This window comes from Chlorocebus sabaeus, chromosome 14 (assembly GCF_047675955.1).
Source record: "Chlorocebus sabaeus isolate Y175 chromosome 14, mChlSab1.0.hap1, whole genome shotgun sequence".
Lineage (NCBI taxonomy): Eukaryota > Metazoa > Chordata > Mammalia > Primates > Cercopithecidae > Chlorocebus > Chlorocebus sabaeus.
In genome coordinates, this window is record NC_132917.1 from 72,195,425 (window position 1) to 72,212,431 (window position 17,007).

The 17,007-nt window shown below is 37.7% G+C and overlaps 1 protein-coding gene across 5 annotated transcripts in view; it reads right to left on the bottom strand.

Annotated features, from left to right (window-relative positions):
* Positions 1 to 17,007, bottom strand: part of EXOC6B (exocyst complex component 6B) — a 703,452-nt gene that overhangs the window by 205,574 nt on the left and 480,871 nt on the right. For all 5 annotated transcript variants that reach the window (XM_007970248.3, XM_073023072.1, XM_007970245.3 and 2 more), the window contains one exon: positions 7,547 to 7,688. In XM_007970248.3, the coding sequence (XP_007968439.1) occupies positions 7,547 to 7,688 (142 nt within the window). The remainder of the gene's footprint in view (positions 1 to 7,546; positions 7,689 to 17,007) is intronic.

The following is a 17,007-nucleotide window of genomic DNA, read 5'->3' on the forward strand; positions in this document are numbered from 1 at the left end:
ATAGAGAACCCAGAAAAAAATCCACATACCTATAGTAAATTCCTTTTAGACAAAGATGTCAAGAACACACACTGGCTGGGCATGGTGTGTGGTAGCTCACACCTGTAATCCGAGCACTTTGGGAGGCCAAGGTGGGCGGATCATGAGGTCAGGAGATAGCATCCTGGCTAACACGGTGAAACCTTGTCTCTACTAAAAACACAAAAAAAATAGCCAGGTGTGGTGGCACGTGACTGTAGTCCCAGCTACTCGGGAGGCTGAGGCAGGAGAATTGCTTGAACCCAGGAGGCAGAAGTTACAGTGAGCCAAGATTGCGCCACTGTACCCCAGCCTGGGTGACAGAGCAAGACTCTGTCTCAAAAAAGGAACACACACTGGGGAAAAAACAGTCTCTTCAATAAATTATGGTGGGAACACTAGAAATCCATATGCAAAATAATGAAACTAGACCCCATCTCTTGCCATGTATAAAAAGCAAATCAAAATGAATTAAAGACTTAAATCTAAGATATCAAACTATGAAAGTACTACAAGAAAACATTGGGGAAACTCTTCAGGATATCAGACTGGGAAGACATTTCTTTTTTTGAGATGCAGTCTCACTGCAATGCCCAGGCTGGAGTGCAATGGAGCAATCTCAGCTCACTGCAACCTCTACCTCCCAGGTTCAAGAAATTCTCCTGCCTCAGCCTCTCGAGTAGCTGGGATTACAGGCGTGTGCCACCATGGCCAGCTAATTTTTGTGTTTTTAGTAGAGACAGGGTTTCACCATATTGGCCTGACTGGTCTGGAACTCCTGACCTCAAGTGATCCATCCGCCTCGGCCTCCCAATGTGCTAGGATTACAGGCATGAGCCACCGTGCCCAGCCTGGGCAGACATTTCTTAATTAATACCTCATAAGCACAGGAAACCAAAGCAAAAATGGACAAATGGGAACACATCAAGTTAAAAAGTTTATGCACAGCAAAGGAAATAATCAACAAAGTGAAGAGACAACCCACAGAATAGTAGAAAATATTTGCATACCATCCATCTGACAAGGAATTAATAACCCAAATATATAAGGAGATAAAACACTCTATAGGAAAAAAACCCTAATAATCCAATTTAAAAATGAGCAAACTAATTGAATAACCATTTCTCAAAAGAACACACACAAATGGCAAACTGGTGTACGAAAAGGTGCTCAACATAATTGACCATTAGACAAATGTAAATCAAAACTACAATGATATAGCACTTGACTCCAGTTAAAATGTCTTTTATCCAAAAGACAGGCAATAACAAATGCTGGAAAGGATGTGGAGAAAAGGAAACTCTCATATACTGTTGTTGTGAATGTGAATTAGTATAACCACTATGGAGACGGTGTGGTGGCTCACTCCTATAATCCCAGTACTTTGGAAGGCCGAGGCGAGTGGATCACAAGAGGTCTGGAGTTCGAGACCAACCTGGGCAACATGGCGAAACCCCAAATGTACTAAAAATTACAAAAATTATCCAGGCATAGTGGCATGCACCTGTAATTCCAGGTACTCAGGAGGCTGAAGCACTAGAATCGTTTAAGCCTGGGAGGCAAAGATTGCAGTAAGCCAAGTCACGCCACTGTATAGCCTGCGCCTCCAGAGTGATACCCTGTCTCCAAAAAAGAAAAAAATCCACTATGGAGAATAATTTGGAAGTTCCTGAAAAAAGTAAAAATACAGATATCATAAGATCCAGATCCAGCAATCCCACTGCTGGGTATTTATTCAAATGAAAGAAAATCAGTATATCAAAGAGATTTTATATCTGCACACTCATATTTCTTGCAGCACCATTCACAATAGCCAAGATTTGGAAGCAACCTAATTGTCCATCAACAGATATATGGAGAAAGAAACTGTGGTACTTACACACAATGGAGTACTATTCAGCCATAAAAAAAAAAAAATACTGTCATTTGTAACAGTGATCCTGTCATTTTAATGAACTGGAGGTCATTATGATAGGTGTTAAACCAGGCACAGAAAGACAAACATTGCATGTTCTGACTTATATGTAGGATCTAAAAATCAAAACAATTAAACTCATGAAGATAGAGAGTTGAAGGATGGTTATCAGAGGCCAGGAAGCAGAGTGTTGAGAGGGGAAGTAGGGATGGTTAATGAGTACAAAATACTTAGAAAAATGAATAAGACCTAATATTAGCACAACAGGGTGGCAATAGTCAAAATAATTTAATTGTACATTTTAAAATAACTAAAAGAATATAATTAGATTATAACACAAATGATAAATGCTTAAGGAGACAGATAATCCATTTTTCACAATGTGATTATTACACATTGCATGCCTGTATCAAAATATTTCATGTACTCCATAAATATATATACCCACTATATACCTACAAAAATTAAAAAATTACATTCAATATAAGTCACCTAACAACCTAGTGAAAAATAAAAGATTCTCATATTGAATAAAAAAGCAGAACCTGGCCGGGCGCAGTGGCTCACGCCTGTAATCCCAGCATTTTGGGAGGCCGAGACGGGCGGATCACAAGGTCAGGAGATCGAGACCATCCTGGCTAACATGGTGAAACCCCGTCTCTACTAAAAACACAAAAAAATTATCCGGGCGTAGTGGCAAGCGCCTGTAGTCCCAGCTACAGGCTGAGGCAGGAGAAGGCTGAGGCAGGAGAATGGCGTGAATCTGGGAGGCGGAGCTTGCAGTTAGCAGACATCACACCACTGCACTCCAGCCTCTCAAAAAAAAAAAAGCAAAACTTGACTATAAGCTGTATACAACTTTATATTTTTTAAAAAAATTAAAAGATAACGATAGAAAAGGATATACTTATGCAAACACAACAAGGTCATAAGGAAGTTGAGTGGGTCAATACCAGTATCACAAAAAGTATATTTTTTTCAAATAACACATATTACTAGGGATAAACAGGGTCATTTCATCATAATAATAATCAGTGCCTCATAGGGAAATATCAGTTCTAAGTAGTATGCACCCAATAACAGAGCTTCAAAATGCATTAACCTGATAGAATGGAAACTGACAGGATTGATATTGATAAATATAACTGGAGATTTCAACTCTTCTCAGTAATTAATAAACCAACTACAAAGAAAGTCAGTATGAATACAGGAGATTTGAATAACACTGTCGATCAACTTTACCCATGTGATGTCTATAGGCTACTCCACACAGTAACAGCAGAAAACACATTCTTTCTAAGTGCAAATGGAACATTTGACTAGACCATATACTGGGTCATAAAACAAGTCTCAGCAAATTTAGAAGAACTGAAATTATATAAAGTATGCTCTCTGATCAAAATGAAAGTAGACTAGAAACCTAAAACAGAAGTATTAATAGATCTAAAAATTTTCTAAATATTTGGGAAGTAACACATTTCTAAATAACCCATAGGTAAAACACAAAAGTAATTTGAAAATACTGAAATGAATAAAAATTAAAACATGACACATCAAAATTTGTATATTGTGGCCGAAATAATACTTAGACAATAATTTCTAATACTAAAATGCTCATATTAGAAAAGAAGAAAATCTCAAATAAATTATCTAAGTTTCTACCTAAAAGAAACTAACAAAAGAAGAGCAAATAAACGAGAAGTAAGCAGAAGAAAGAAAACACTGGAAATGAGACAGCTAGAAATTAGCTAGGCACCTGTTAAGACAGGCTCAAGCCTTCTTCATGTGGTCTTTCCACATGAGCTTGCTTAAGTTTCTTCAAGCTTGGAAGCCTCAGCATAGCTAGACTTTTTACACAGCAGCCAAGATGGAGGCAGCACCATTTTTTACGGTCTTGCCTCAGTCACAAAGGGCCACTTCTGCCATATTCTGTTGGTTACAGTCAACTCACAAGCTTTCCCAGATTCAAGGGGAGGGGAATTAGATGCCATTTCGTAATGAAGTAGTCTCAAGATTCTAGAAAAAAATGTGGTAAGGGAGATACTGTTGTAGACATCTTTGAACAATGTAATCTATATTATAGATCTGGGGTGACATATAGTATCATTTCCATTTACCCTGAAAACTACCTTTTACATTTGTGTAGTGCAAATCTGGTGACAAATTCAACTACTGTTTATCTGAAAATGTCTTTATTTTCCGTTTATTTTTGAAGGATATTTTCACAAGATACAGAGTTTTCATTGACAGGTTTTGTTTTGTTTTTCTTTCAGGACTTTACAGATATTCTACTACCTTCTGGTTTGCACTGTTTCTGGTAAGTTGGCTGTAGCTCTTATCACTGTTCTTCATTATGTAATACGCCTTTTCTTCTTTGGCTGCTTTAAAATTTTTCTCTTTGTTTTAGTTTATTTAGCAATCTGATTACAATGTGCCTCAGTGTAGCTTTCTTTGTATTTATCTTGCTAAAGGTTTTTGAGCTATTTAAATTAGTGTGTTAATACTGTTTCTCAAACCTGAGAAACTCTGAACCCAGTTATGTACTATGTCCATCTTCTCTTAAATTACTGACTATATTAAATTATTTTAAGCCCCTGTCTGAAATTTCCAACATATGTGCCATCAGTGGATCTATTTCTATTGTCTATCTTTTCTTCTGTTACGGGTAACATTTTCTTGCTTCTCTGCGTGTCAAATTTTAGCTTTCTGCTGTAAAACTGTGTATGCTATGTGCTTGAGAGTGTGGAATTGTCTTTTCTTCCTCATCCTTCAAAGGCCGTTGAGTTTTGTTGGAAGGCCTTTTTTTTTTTTTTTTTTAAATCGGCAGAGTCACTTTATCTTGCGAAATTGTTAGGGTCAAGAGTAGCTCTTGGGGTTAATATTCAAAATATGTCAAAAACTCACACTAAACAGCAAGAAAAATAACTCGATTAAAAAATAGGTAAAGGACCTGAATCAACATTTCTCAAAAGAAGATATGCATATGGCCAACAGGAATATGAAAAGATGCTCAGAATCACTAATTATCAGGGAAAGGCAAATTAAAATCATAATGACACATCAATTCATACCTAATAGAATAGCTACTATCAAAACGACAAGAAATAACAAGTGTTGAAAAGGATGTGAAAAAAAGGAAATCCTTGTGCATTATTGGTGGAAATGTAAACTAGTACAGCCATTAAGAAAAACAGTATGGGAATTCCTCAAGTAGTTTTAAAGTATACAACTACCATATGATTCAACAATCCCACTACTGAGTATATATTCAGAGAAGATGAAATCAGTTTGCCAAAAAGATATCCGCACTCCTATGTTCATTGTAGCATTATCACAATAGCCAAGATATGGAATCAATCTAAGTGTACATCAGTGGAGGAATGCATAAAGAAAATGTAATATAAATAGACAATAAAATATGGAATATTACTCAAACTTTACAAAGATGGAAATCCTGTCATTTGTGACAACATGGATGAACCTGGAGGACCTAATGTTAAGTAAGAAAAGGCACAAAAAGACAAATAGTGCATAACCTCACCTATACATGGAATCTACAAAAGTTGAACTCATAGAAGTAGACAGCAGAATGGTGGCTGCCAATGAACTCATAGAAGTTGAGTCATATTGATCAAATAATATAAAATTTCAGTTAGGAGAAATAAGTGCAAGAGATCTATTATACAACAATGTACTGAAATCTTGAAAATTGCTAAGAAAGGAGACTTTGTTTTTTTAACCACCCAAAAAAGTATATGAAGTAATACATATATTAACTAGCTCAATTTAGCCATTCCACAATGTATATATATTTCAAAACAATAAATGTACATGATGAACATATACAATTAAGAAAAAAAAAAACAGAGGAGCTCCTCCTCTAGAGCTTTGAGTAGCACTCTTAAGACATCATCTTCTGGGGTCTTACTGAATGCAAAAGATGTTTAGCTGGACTCCTTCATTCTGGTTGGTCAGAATTCCAATGTTTCTGTGTATGTTTCCAGTGACCTTTGGCACCCTTATTCATCTCACAGACTTCCAGTGGCTGTTCTCTGCCAAGCCTCACACAGTTTCACACTGCACATGGCTACTAAATTTTTTACCAAAGACTCAAGGGCTCTCCAGTGCTGATTAATAGAACTACTTCTTTAAACAATTCCTGCTCTCTGGTACCTTACTCCACCAATCCCAGCTGTCACACCAGCCCTATAAGCCAGTCTCTGGGATTTTGCTTTTGTCTTTTCTTTGTAAAAACACTGCTTTTTGTTTGGGCTTTACTTTCCTATGTTACTATTTAGACAGTGTCCCCAGACAGAAAAATGGGGAGAATGGCAAGATTACCTTATGTGTTTCCCTTTCTTTGAAGTATCACTGCCTTTTTTGTCTTCTGTCAAATGCATGAATAGGGTTGCTTCACGTAGTTCATTCAATTTTATAATTGTTTATGGCAAAAGGATAACTTTAATACCTTTTACTCTGTGATGGCTATAACTGGAAGTCCTATTAATGCCTTTTTAAATTAAAAATAGCATTGCCAATAAAACCTTAATTTCCACATATCAAAAGTCAAGCAAAGGAAACCAGTAAGTAGTAAAATAAAAATGTGGGCCAAGAGTGTGAGCAGACTCATATAATTTCTCATTAGTTTAATTTTCTTAGTATAAAAGAATTCCAAGAGTCATATCATTTCTTGTTCATTTTCATTTCTCACTGACAGCTGTTCATTCTTTCCTAACCAAAGCCTAATTTTGCATTCAACTTCGAGTAGATGATTTATGATGAGTCAACTATGCCAATAATGATGCTCCTATTTCACTTTGTCAGATACTCAATCTCCCAGCCTCCCATAGAGCTGGAAGTGATCATATGGCAGTGTTTTGTTCAATGAGACATATAGGAAAGTTTGTCAGGGATCTCCTTAAAAGGTTCTTATTTTCTTAATAAAAGGAATAGGTGAAGATTGGTCCATTTCCTGTCTTGAATGTGGGTCTCTTCTGACTGTAATATAAATGAAAATGAAGAGTTCACACTCTAATTATACCAAAAGAGGAGAAACGAAAGAGCTTGGGTCCATAATGACATCACTAAGCAACTAAACCAATACAGCAATTGTCTGCCTTTGAGAAAAATAAAATTTATTTGTTTAAGCCACTCTAAGTTTTTTATTTCTTATAATAGAAAACATTTCTGATTAATTAATGCACACACCATTTGTTCTTTAGACTAACAAGAGTTTGCATATAAGATGTAGCTAGTTTTTAAATAGAATATTAGAAGAAAGGTGTTAGAAGCTACATTCTTCTGAAGCCTTTGGACCAATTGAGTTTTCTTTAGTGTCTATTAAATGCACGCCTCCCTTATATCACCCTATAGATTGCAAACTTCCTTGTAGCTAGAGATCTTCTGTTTTAAATATGGATCTAAGCACTTCTGGGAGTTCAAATTAGCTTGCTGATAAACTCTATTTCTAGATGTTCTATAAGTTATCTCTGTTATCTAGGTATTCTTTGACTCCATTAGGAACAAGGACCCTAAACACCTAAAACATTTTTCACCCCACAGAAATGAGTTTGCTGGTAAGACAAACAAGCACAGGGATGGTCATTGTCTTACGTTCACATTCTCTGACGTCCAAGTTGAACTGCTGTAATGCTCCCAAGGTGAGCTGCCGCACTTCAGCTTCCAACAAAAGTTGCATCAAGGATGTAGCTAAATGCTTGCAAGCTGACATACACGCTGTCTGGGCCACCTTTCCCTGAAATACAAGAGTGTAAATCATAAAGTTAATGAATCTAACATAAATTAAAATAAAATTTCAACAAAACTTAAAATCACTTCTTTTTCAATTAGGAATTTTCCTAAAGTTCTCCTCATCATAATACCCTTCCATTCAAATAATCTTGGAATTAACATCTGATGGCAATCATCTTATATAATAGCTCTATCACCATCAGTAGCTGTAACACTAAGGTAAAATTCACAAAGCCCAGTTGTTTAATCAAGAATTACTTCTTTTCTAAATTGAAAGCAGACAAACAATATTTGAAATCTTAAGTAAAGTGAGAAACAATATTCTACAATATTGTAGAATACAATATTCTACAGAGAATAAATTTCAGAAACTTCCTTCCAAGTTAAAAAATTCTTGAAAATCAAATATGAACAATAATCCCTACTGTATCTAGAAACCAGTGTTTACTGCTTTATGATTTAACACATATAAAATGAAAATAATTATGGCCGGGCGCAGTGGCTCACGCCTGTAATCCCAGCACTTTGGGAGGCCGAGGTGGGTGGATCACAAAGTCAGGAGATCGAGACTAACCTGGCTAACACGGTGAAACCCCATCAAACCCCGTCTCTACTAAAAATACAAAAAATTAGCCAGGCGTGGTGGCGGGCTTCTATAGTCCTAGCTACTTGGGAGGCTGAGGCAGGAGAATTGGCGTGAACCTGGGAGGTGGAGCTTGCAGTGAGCCAAGATCACGCCACTGTACTCCAGCCGGGGAACAGAGTGAGATTCCATCTCAAAAAAAAAAAAAAAAAAAAAAAAGAAAAGAAAAGAAAATAATTATTTAAAACAAAAAGGTTACCTGAAAAAAATAATTGAGGGGATGCATTTTGTTTACTTAGAAAATACTGAGATTTATGAATATAAACTCTAGGTCAATTTTGAAAATATGGATTTTAAAATTAATATTTTAGTGTCTTCTTTAAAAGATTCAAAGTACTCTACATTTAGTGAATTATATAAATTTCATATCTGTTATTTATCATCTTTTTCAAAAGACAGGATGATATATGTTTTAAAAAGACTATGATCAATTTAGTGAATCATCCTTCTTTTTTGAAATTACAAAATCTTTCAGCCATACAGAAAAATACAGAATCATAAGATGAATACTTACGTATCCCCTAAACATTACAAATACAGTTTAAGACCCTGTGTGACCTCCTTAATCATTTTCCTCCCACTCCCCAGAGATGACCATTATTGGTATTAGGCATCCCATTTGTTTTTTAAAAGTACTATTATGACAAGTATATAACCAGAAACAATATGTTGTATTATTTTACACATTTTGAAGCTTTCTATAATATTATGTAGGTCCTTCTGCAACTTCCTTTTTCAGTTGAATATTATGAATGTGAAAATTTTGAAGTGTATTGCATCTAGTTGTAGTTTATTCCTTTAATTGTTCCATAGTATTCCTTTTTGGAAGTATACCACAATTTATTTGGCCATTCTTCTTATGCTGGATATTTAGGTTATTTCTTTTTCTTTCTTTCTTTTTGTTTTGGCTATTATAAACAGAGTAAGTCAGTTCTAGTAAGAGATCATGAAAATGCAAGAGGATGACTACAGTGTCCCTTTTATATGTTTTTTTCATATGTTATACTGGGTCAGTATGATTCTAGCAGGCTTTAAACAGAAAAACTATAAATAAAAAATATCATAATACATTTTAAAACTTACATAATTTTATATAATTTGGATAATTTCTTTGGAATTACTTTTTGAAGCTACTAGGATGAGGGGTATGAAGACTGTGATCCATAATGTATATGCTTGTATGTAAAGACAAACACAAGTGAAAGCTAGACTCCCAAATATCTGGTTAAATGACTCTGCTTATGGTATGTTCTGATTTACATTGTCCCTAGATATTTCGTAGAGTATTACTTCATTGCATAATCATCAGCACTTTTATAAGTTTTTCTGCTAATTTTTCTACTAATTAAACAAAAGATATTTTATGGATTTTATGTCTTTGATTACTTTGTGGAATTGAATATTTTCTAAATTTGTATTTATTTGACTAAAATCTTATTTGTAGCATAAAAAATAATGATGACCTATTTTAGTATACAGACTATACATTTTCCTTATCTCTATGGTTTCATCTGTATTTTCTGATAGGCCACACTCTGGATGATTTAAAACAACAAAGGAGTTAATTTAGAGATCAAGTAGAACAGATACAATAGAGGCAAAAACAAATTCTAAAGAGAAAAGTCACATCATAAAAGAAATCCACATTAAATTACTTGGTTTTAATTAAACCCACTAGAAACCTAAGACAGGCACCTCCAAAGAAAAACAGGGTTCAACATAATGGTCAGGCTATGCCCACTATGAACTTTCAGAGGGGACAAAGGTGTGAGACCAGCACAACTTACTGAACATTATTCCCCATGGCTTGCTTTTGTCAACTTTGTTGAAAATCAGATGGTCGTAAGTGTGTGGAATTATTTCTGGGCTCTCTATTCCATTCCATTGGTCTGTGTGTCTGTTTTTGTACCAGTGCCATGCTGTTTTGGCTACTGTAGCCCTGTGGTATAGTTTGAAGTCAGGTAACGTGATGTCTCCAGCTTTGTTCTTTTTGCTTAGGATTTCCTTGGCTATTCAGGGTCTTTTTTGGTTCTATATAAAGTTTTAAATAGTTAATTTCTAGTTCTATGAAGAATGTTATTGATAGTTTGATAGGAGCAGCAATGAATCTGTAAATTGCTTCGAGCAGTATCACCATTTTAACTATATTGCGTCTTCCTACTCAGGAATATGGAATGTTTTACCATTTTTTGTGTCATTTCTGATTTATTTGAGCAGTGTTTTATACTTCTCATTGTAGAGTTCTTTCATGTCCCTGGTTAGCTGTATTTCCAGGTATTTTATTCTTTTTGTGGCAATTGTGAATGGGATTGGGTTCCTGATTTAGCTCTCCACTCTGGTGCTGTTGGATGCTATTGATGTACAGGAATGCTACTGATTTTTGTACATTTATTTTGTATCCTGAAACTTTGCTGAAGTTGTTTATTAGCTCAAGGAGCTTTTAAGCAGAGTAGCCATATACAGAAGATTGGAATCAGACTCCTTCCTTATACCATATACAAAAATCAACACAAGATGGATTAAAGACTTAAATGTAAAACCTAAATCTATAAAAATCTTGGAAGATAACCTAGTAAACACCTTTCTGGACAAGGAAACTGGCAAAGATTTCATGACGAAGACCCTACAAGCAATTGCAACAAAAGCAAAAACTGAAAAATGGGATCGAATTAAACCTAAGAGCTTCTGCACAGCAAAATAAACTATCAACAGAGAAAACAGAAAACCTACAGAATGGAAGAAAATATTTACAAACTATGCATCTGACAAAGGTCTGATATCCACAATCTATAAGGAACTTAAACAAATGTACAAGCAAATAAACAAACAAACCCCCTTAAAAAGTAGGCAAAGGACATAAACAGCCACTATTCAAAAGTCATACATGTGGCCAACAAGCATATGAAAAAATGTTCAGTATCAACAATCATTAGAGAAATGTAAATCAAAACCAAAAGGAGATATCATCTCATACCATTCAAAATGGCTATTAGAAAAAAAAAAAAAATTTAAAAAAACAGATGCTGGCAAGGTTGCAGAGAAAGAATACTTATACACTGCTGGTCAGAGTGTAAATTAGTTCAGTCATCGTGAAAAGCAGTGTGGTGATTCCTCAAAGAACTAAAAACAGAGTACCCATCAACCCAGCAATCCTACTATTGAATATATAACCAAATGAATATAAATTGGTATTTATAAAGACACATGCACACGTATGTTCACTGCAGCACTATTCACAATAGCAAACTCATGGAATAAACCAAAATGCCCATCAACAGTAGACTGAATTAAAAAATTAGGTACCTATACACCACGGAATACTACACAGCTATAAAGAAAGAATGAGATCATGTTCTTTGCAGCAACATGGAAGGCACTGGAGACCTTTATACTTAGCAAACTAAAGCAGGAACAGAAAACCAAATGCCTCAGGTTCTCACTTATAAGCAGGAGCTAAATAAAGAGAACACATGGTCACAAAGAGGGGACTAACAGATGCTAGGGCCTGCTTGAGGGTGGAAGACGAGAGAAGTGAGAGATCAGAAAAAATACCTGTCAGGCACTATGCTTACTACCTGGGTGACGAGATAATCTGTAAACCAAACCCTCATGACATGAGTATACCTATATAACAAACCTGCCTGTATACTCCTAAACCTAAAAGTTAAAACAAACAAAAAACGAAAACAAACAAAAAAAGGTGTGAGACTCTATAGCTTTTCAACAGTGAGAGTAGGAATAGAGTGAATGGATGAAGCAAGACTAAAGCAGATGCCCAGAGACAGCATAGCAGATCAGAAATCAGAGAAAAGGTTAAGAAACTGCCATCTCTTGGGAAATACTATACACCAGATGTGCTACATTTAGGCACTTGATATATTTATGTAATCCTCACAATTACCCCCCCAAAATTGGTATTATTCTTTTCTTGTACATAAATAAACTAAGACTCAATGAACTTAAGAAATTTAGACAAACTCATACAATTATTAGGTACTTCTACACAATTCTTTTTTTTTTTTTTTTTCTTGAGATGGAGTCTCGCTCTGTTGCCCAGGCTGGAGTGCAGTGAGGCAATCTGGGCTCACTGCAAGCTCTGCCTCCTGGGTTCACGCCATTCTCCTGCCTCAGCCTCCGAAGTAGCTGGAACTACAGGCACCTGCCACCATGCCCAGCTAATTTTTTTTGTATTTTTAGTAGAGACGGGATTTGACGTCTTAGCCAGGATGGTCTCGATCTCCTGACCTCGTGATCCACCCGCCTCGGCCTCCCAAAGTGCTGGGATTACAGGCGTGAGTCACCGCGGCCTACCCAATTTTTAACCTGTGTCATTCCACAGATATATCTAGGTAATACATCACCTAAAAAGAAGTTATGTATTATAATGCGTCAGTGTATTACACTGAAACAGTTGGGCTAAACAGTTCCAGAAAATAACAGGGGGAAAAGGTGGTGGTAGTTCAGGAGCCAATTCTTCAAATGCAGAGTATCTGCTGGGTCATACTTTTTAACTTGTGGCCTAACATCCTTATCTAGAGCAAGATAGACACTTAAAGGACCTACTAAGCTGAACACTGAGATGATAAGAAAATCAAAGAGTTAAAAGCCCAATAAAGTCAGAGGCTGAGAAAACAGCATTTGAAAGTCTTGTTTTAGTGGCCAATAGAGACTGACAAGGAGAACCAAAGGTGACTGGGTAAAATGAAAATAGGATTGTTGGCCAGGCACCGTGGCTCAAGCCTGTAATCCCAGCACTTTGGGAGGCCGACATGGACGGATTACGAGGTCAGGAGATCGAGACCATCCTGGCTAACATGGTGAAACCCCGTCTCTACTAAAAAATACAAAAAAACTAGCCGGGCGAGGTGGCAGGCGCCTGTAGTCCCAGCTACTTCGGAGGCTGAGGCAGGAGAATGGTGTGAACCTGGGAGGCGGAGCTTGCAGTGAGCCGAGATCCGGCCACTGCACTCCAGCCTGGGCAACAGAGCGAGACTCTGTCTCAAAAAAAAAAAAAAAAAAAAAAAAAAGGATTTTTCAGGGTCAGAAAGTACCAAGTTTGAACTTTTGTCTTTATCATTTGTTAGCTGTGTAATTTTGGTAAGCTATTTTATGCTTCTGACTCAATACTCATCTCAACATATTAAATCACATTAACTTTAACATTAACATGAAATATAGATTTGGTTTTCAAGACTGTATCAATATATATCAATCTGCTGTGTGCAATGGTTCACGCCTGTAATCCCAACACTTTGGGAGGTCGAGGCAGGTGGATCACATGAGGCCAGGAGTTCAAGACTAGCCTGATCAACATGGTGAAAGCTTGTCTCTACTAAAAATACAAAAATTAGCCAGATGTGGTGGCATGCACCTGTAGTCCCAGCTACTTGGGAGACTGAGGCATGAGAATCGCGTGAACCTGGGAGGTGGAGGTTGCAGTGAGCCGAGATTGCACCACTGCACTCCAGCATGGGTGATAAAGCAAGATGCTATCTCAAAACAAACAAACAAACAAACTATATATATATAAAATATTGTTTATATATATATAACATGTATATGTTTAGCTCTCTATTGACAAATACAGATCAAAGATGGAAGATCTCAAATATCTATCAAAAGCTAAACACATACATGTTATGTTACTCTGATATACTAGATTATTTAATTGCCCTCCAACCATTTTCCAAACTACTTTTTCTCAAGCTAATTCTTTATTTCCAAACAAAACTATAATTGCAGAAATGTATGGCTTCATTGTTAAATATTTTTCTTTTTCTTTTTTCTTTTTTTTTTTTGAGACAGACTCTCACTCTGTTGCCCAGGCTGGAGTGCGGTGGCGCGATCTCAGCTCACTGCAACCTCCGCTTCCTGGGTTCAAGCAATTCTCTGCCTCAGCCTCCCAAGTAGCTGGGATTACAGGTGCCTGCCACCACACCTGGCTAATTTTTTTGGTATTTTTAGTAGAGACAAGGTTTCACCATCTTGGCCAGGCTAGTCTTGAACTCCTGATCTCGTGATCTACCTGCCTTGGCCTCCCAAAGTGCTGGGATTACAGCCATGAGCAACAGCGCCTGGCCTGTTAAATATTTTTCTAGTCCTAGAAAGCAATTTGGAGCTTTGCTAATTCACAGTCCATCTCCACTCTCTCTCATTTCTGCTATCCATTAAAATGCTGTTCATAGGCTTTCTAAGAAAGAATAAACACAGACTCAATCAATAACAAACAATTACAAGGCAATAAAAATTGGTGGTTTCACCTTTTCATTAAGTATTCTTAATATGATGCTGACTCATATTAAGAAGCTTACAGCCAAAATCTATAGGACAATGTATGAATTTGGAACATAAGAAAACCTAATCTGACAAAATTTCCTATAAAACTGTCATCAATTGTCCTATAAAATTGTACCTCTAGGAACAATTTCAAGTCAGTCATAATTATGTATAGGCTATTATACCTTATGAAACTATGTAAATACCAGGGCAAAGAGATTGCACAATAATAAAGACAGAATGTCAGACAAGAGGAAAAATGAGCTATCACATCATATTTTGAACATATGAAAAATCTGTGATTTGGGGAGGTTTGGGACACAAGGTCTCGCAACTAATTCTATAGGCAAAATTATGCTGCCTCTCAATGCATTTGTAATATTTATGCACTCCAAGACAGTCAATAAGTATCAACTACAAGAAATGAAAGTCGGGGGCGGAGCAAGATGGCCGAATAGGAACAGCTCCAGTCTCCAACTCCCAGAGCAAGCAACACAGAAGACCAGTGATTTCTGCATTTTCAACTGAGGTACTGGGTTCATCTCACTGGGGAGTGCCAGACGATCGGTGCTGGTCAGCTGCTGCAGCCCTACCAGCGAGAGCTGAAGCAGGGCGAGGCATTGCCTCACCTGGGAAGCGCAAGGGGGAAGGGAATCCCTTTTCCTAGCCAGGGGAACTGAGACACACAACACCTGGAAAATCGGGTAACTCCCACCCCAATACTGCGCTTTAAGCAAACAGGCACACCAGAAGATCATATCCCACACCTGGCCGGGCGGGTCCCACACCCACGGAGCCTCCCTCATTGCTAGCACAGCAGTCTGTGATCTACCGGCAAGGCAGCAGCGAGGCTGGGGGAGGGGCGCCCGCCATTGCTGAGGCTTAAGTAGGTAAACAAAGCTGCTGGGAAGCTCGAACTGGGTGGAGCTCACAGCAGCTCAAGGAAACCTGCCTGTCTCTGTAGACTCCACCTCTGGGGACAGGGCACAGTAAACAATAACAAACGCAGCAGAAAGCTCTGTAGATGCAAACGACTCTGTCTGACAGCTTTGAAGAGAGCAGTGGATCTGCCAGCACGGAGGTTGAGATCTGAGAAGGGACAGACTCCCTGCTCAAGTGGGTCCCTGACCCCTGAGTAGCCTAACTGGGAGACATCCCCCACTAGGGGCAGTCTGACACCCCACACCTCACAGGGTGGAGTACACCCCTGAGAGGAAGCTTCCAAAGCAAGAATCAGACAGGTACACTCGCTGTTCAGAAATATTCTATCTTCTGCAGCCTCTGCTGCTGATACCCAGGCAAACAGGGTCTGGAGGGGACCTCAAGCAATCTCCAACAGATCTACAGGTGAGGGTCCTGACTGTTAGAAGGAAAACTATCAAACAGGAAGGACACCTACACCAAAACCCCATCAGTACATCATCATCATCAAAGACCAGAGGCACATAAAACCACAAAGATGGGGAAAAAGCAGGGCAGAAAAGCTGGAAATTCAAAAAATAAGAGCGCATCTCCCCCGGCAAAGGAGTGCAGCTCATCGCCAGCAATGGATCAAAGCTGGATGGAGAATGACTTCGACGAGATCAGAGAAGAAGGCTTCAGTCCATCAAATTTCTCAGAGCTAAAGGAGGAATTACGTACCCAGCGCAAAGAAACTAAAAATCTTGAAAAAAAAGTGGAAGAATTGATGGCTAGAGTAATTAATGCAGAGAAGGTCATAAACGAAATGAAAGAGATGAAAACCATGACACGAGAAATACGTGACAAATGCACAAGCTTCAGTAACTGACTCGATCAACTGGAAGAAAGAATGTCAGCGATTGAGGATCAAATGAATGAAATGAAGCGAGAAGAGAAACCAAAAGAAAAAAGAAGAAAAAGAAATGAACAAAGCCTGCAAGAAGTATGGGATTATGTAAAAAGACCAAATCTACGTCTGATTGGGGTGCCTGAAAGTGAGGGGGAAAATGGAACCAAGTTGGAAAACACTCTTCAGGATATCATCCAGGAGAACTTCCCCAACCTAGTAGGGCAGGCCAACATTCAAATCCAGGAAATACAGAGAACGCCACAAAGATACTCCTCGAGAAGAGCAACTCCAAGACACATAATTGCCAGATTCACCAAAGTTGAAATGAAGGAAAAAATCTTAAGGGCAGCCAGAGAGAAAGGTCGGGTTACCCACAAAGGGAAGCCCATCAGACTAACAGCAGATCTCTCGGCAGAAACTCTTCAAGCCAGAAGAGAGTGGGGGCCAATATTCAACATTCTTAAAGAAAAGAATTTTAAACCCAGAATTTTATATCCAGCCAAACTAAGTTTCATAAGTGAAGGAGAAATAAAATCCTTTACAGATAAGCAAATGCTTAGAGATTTTGTCACCACTAGGCCTGCCTTACAAGAG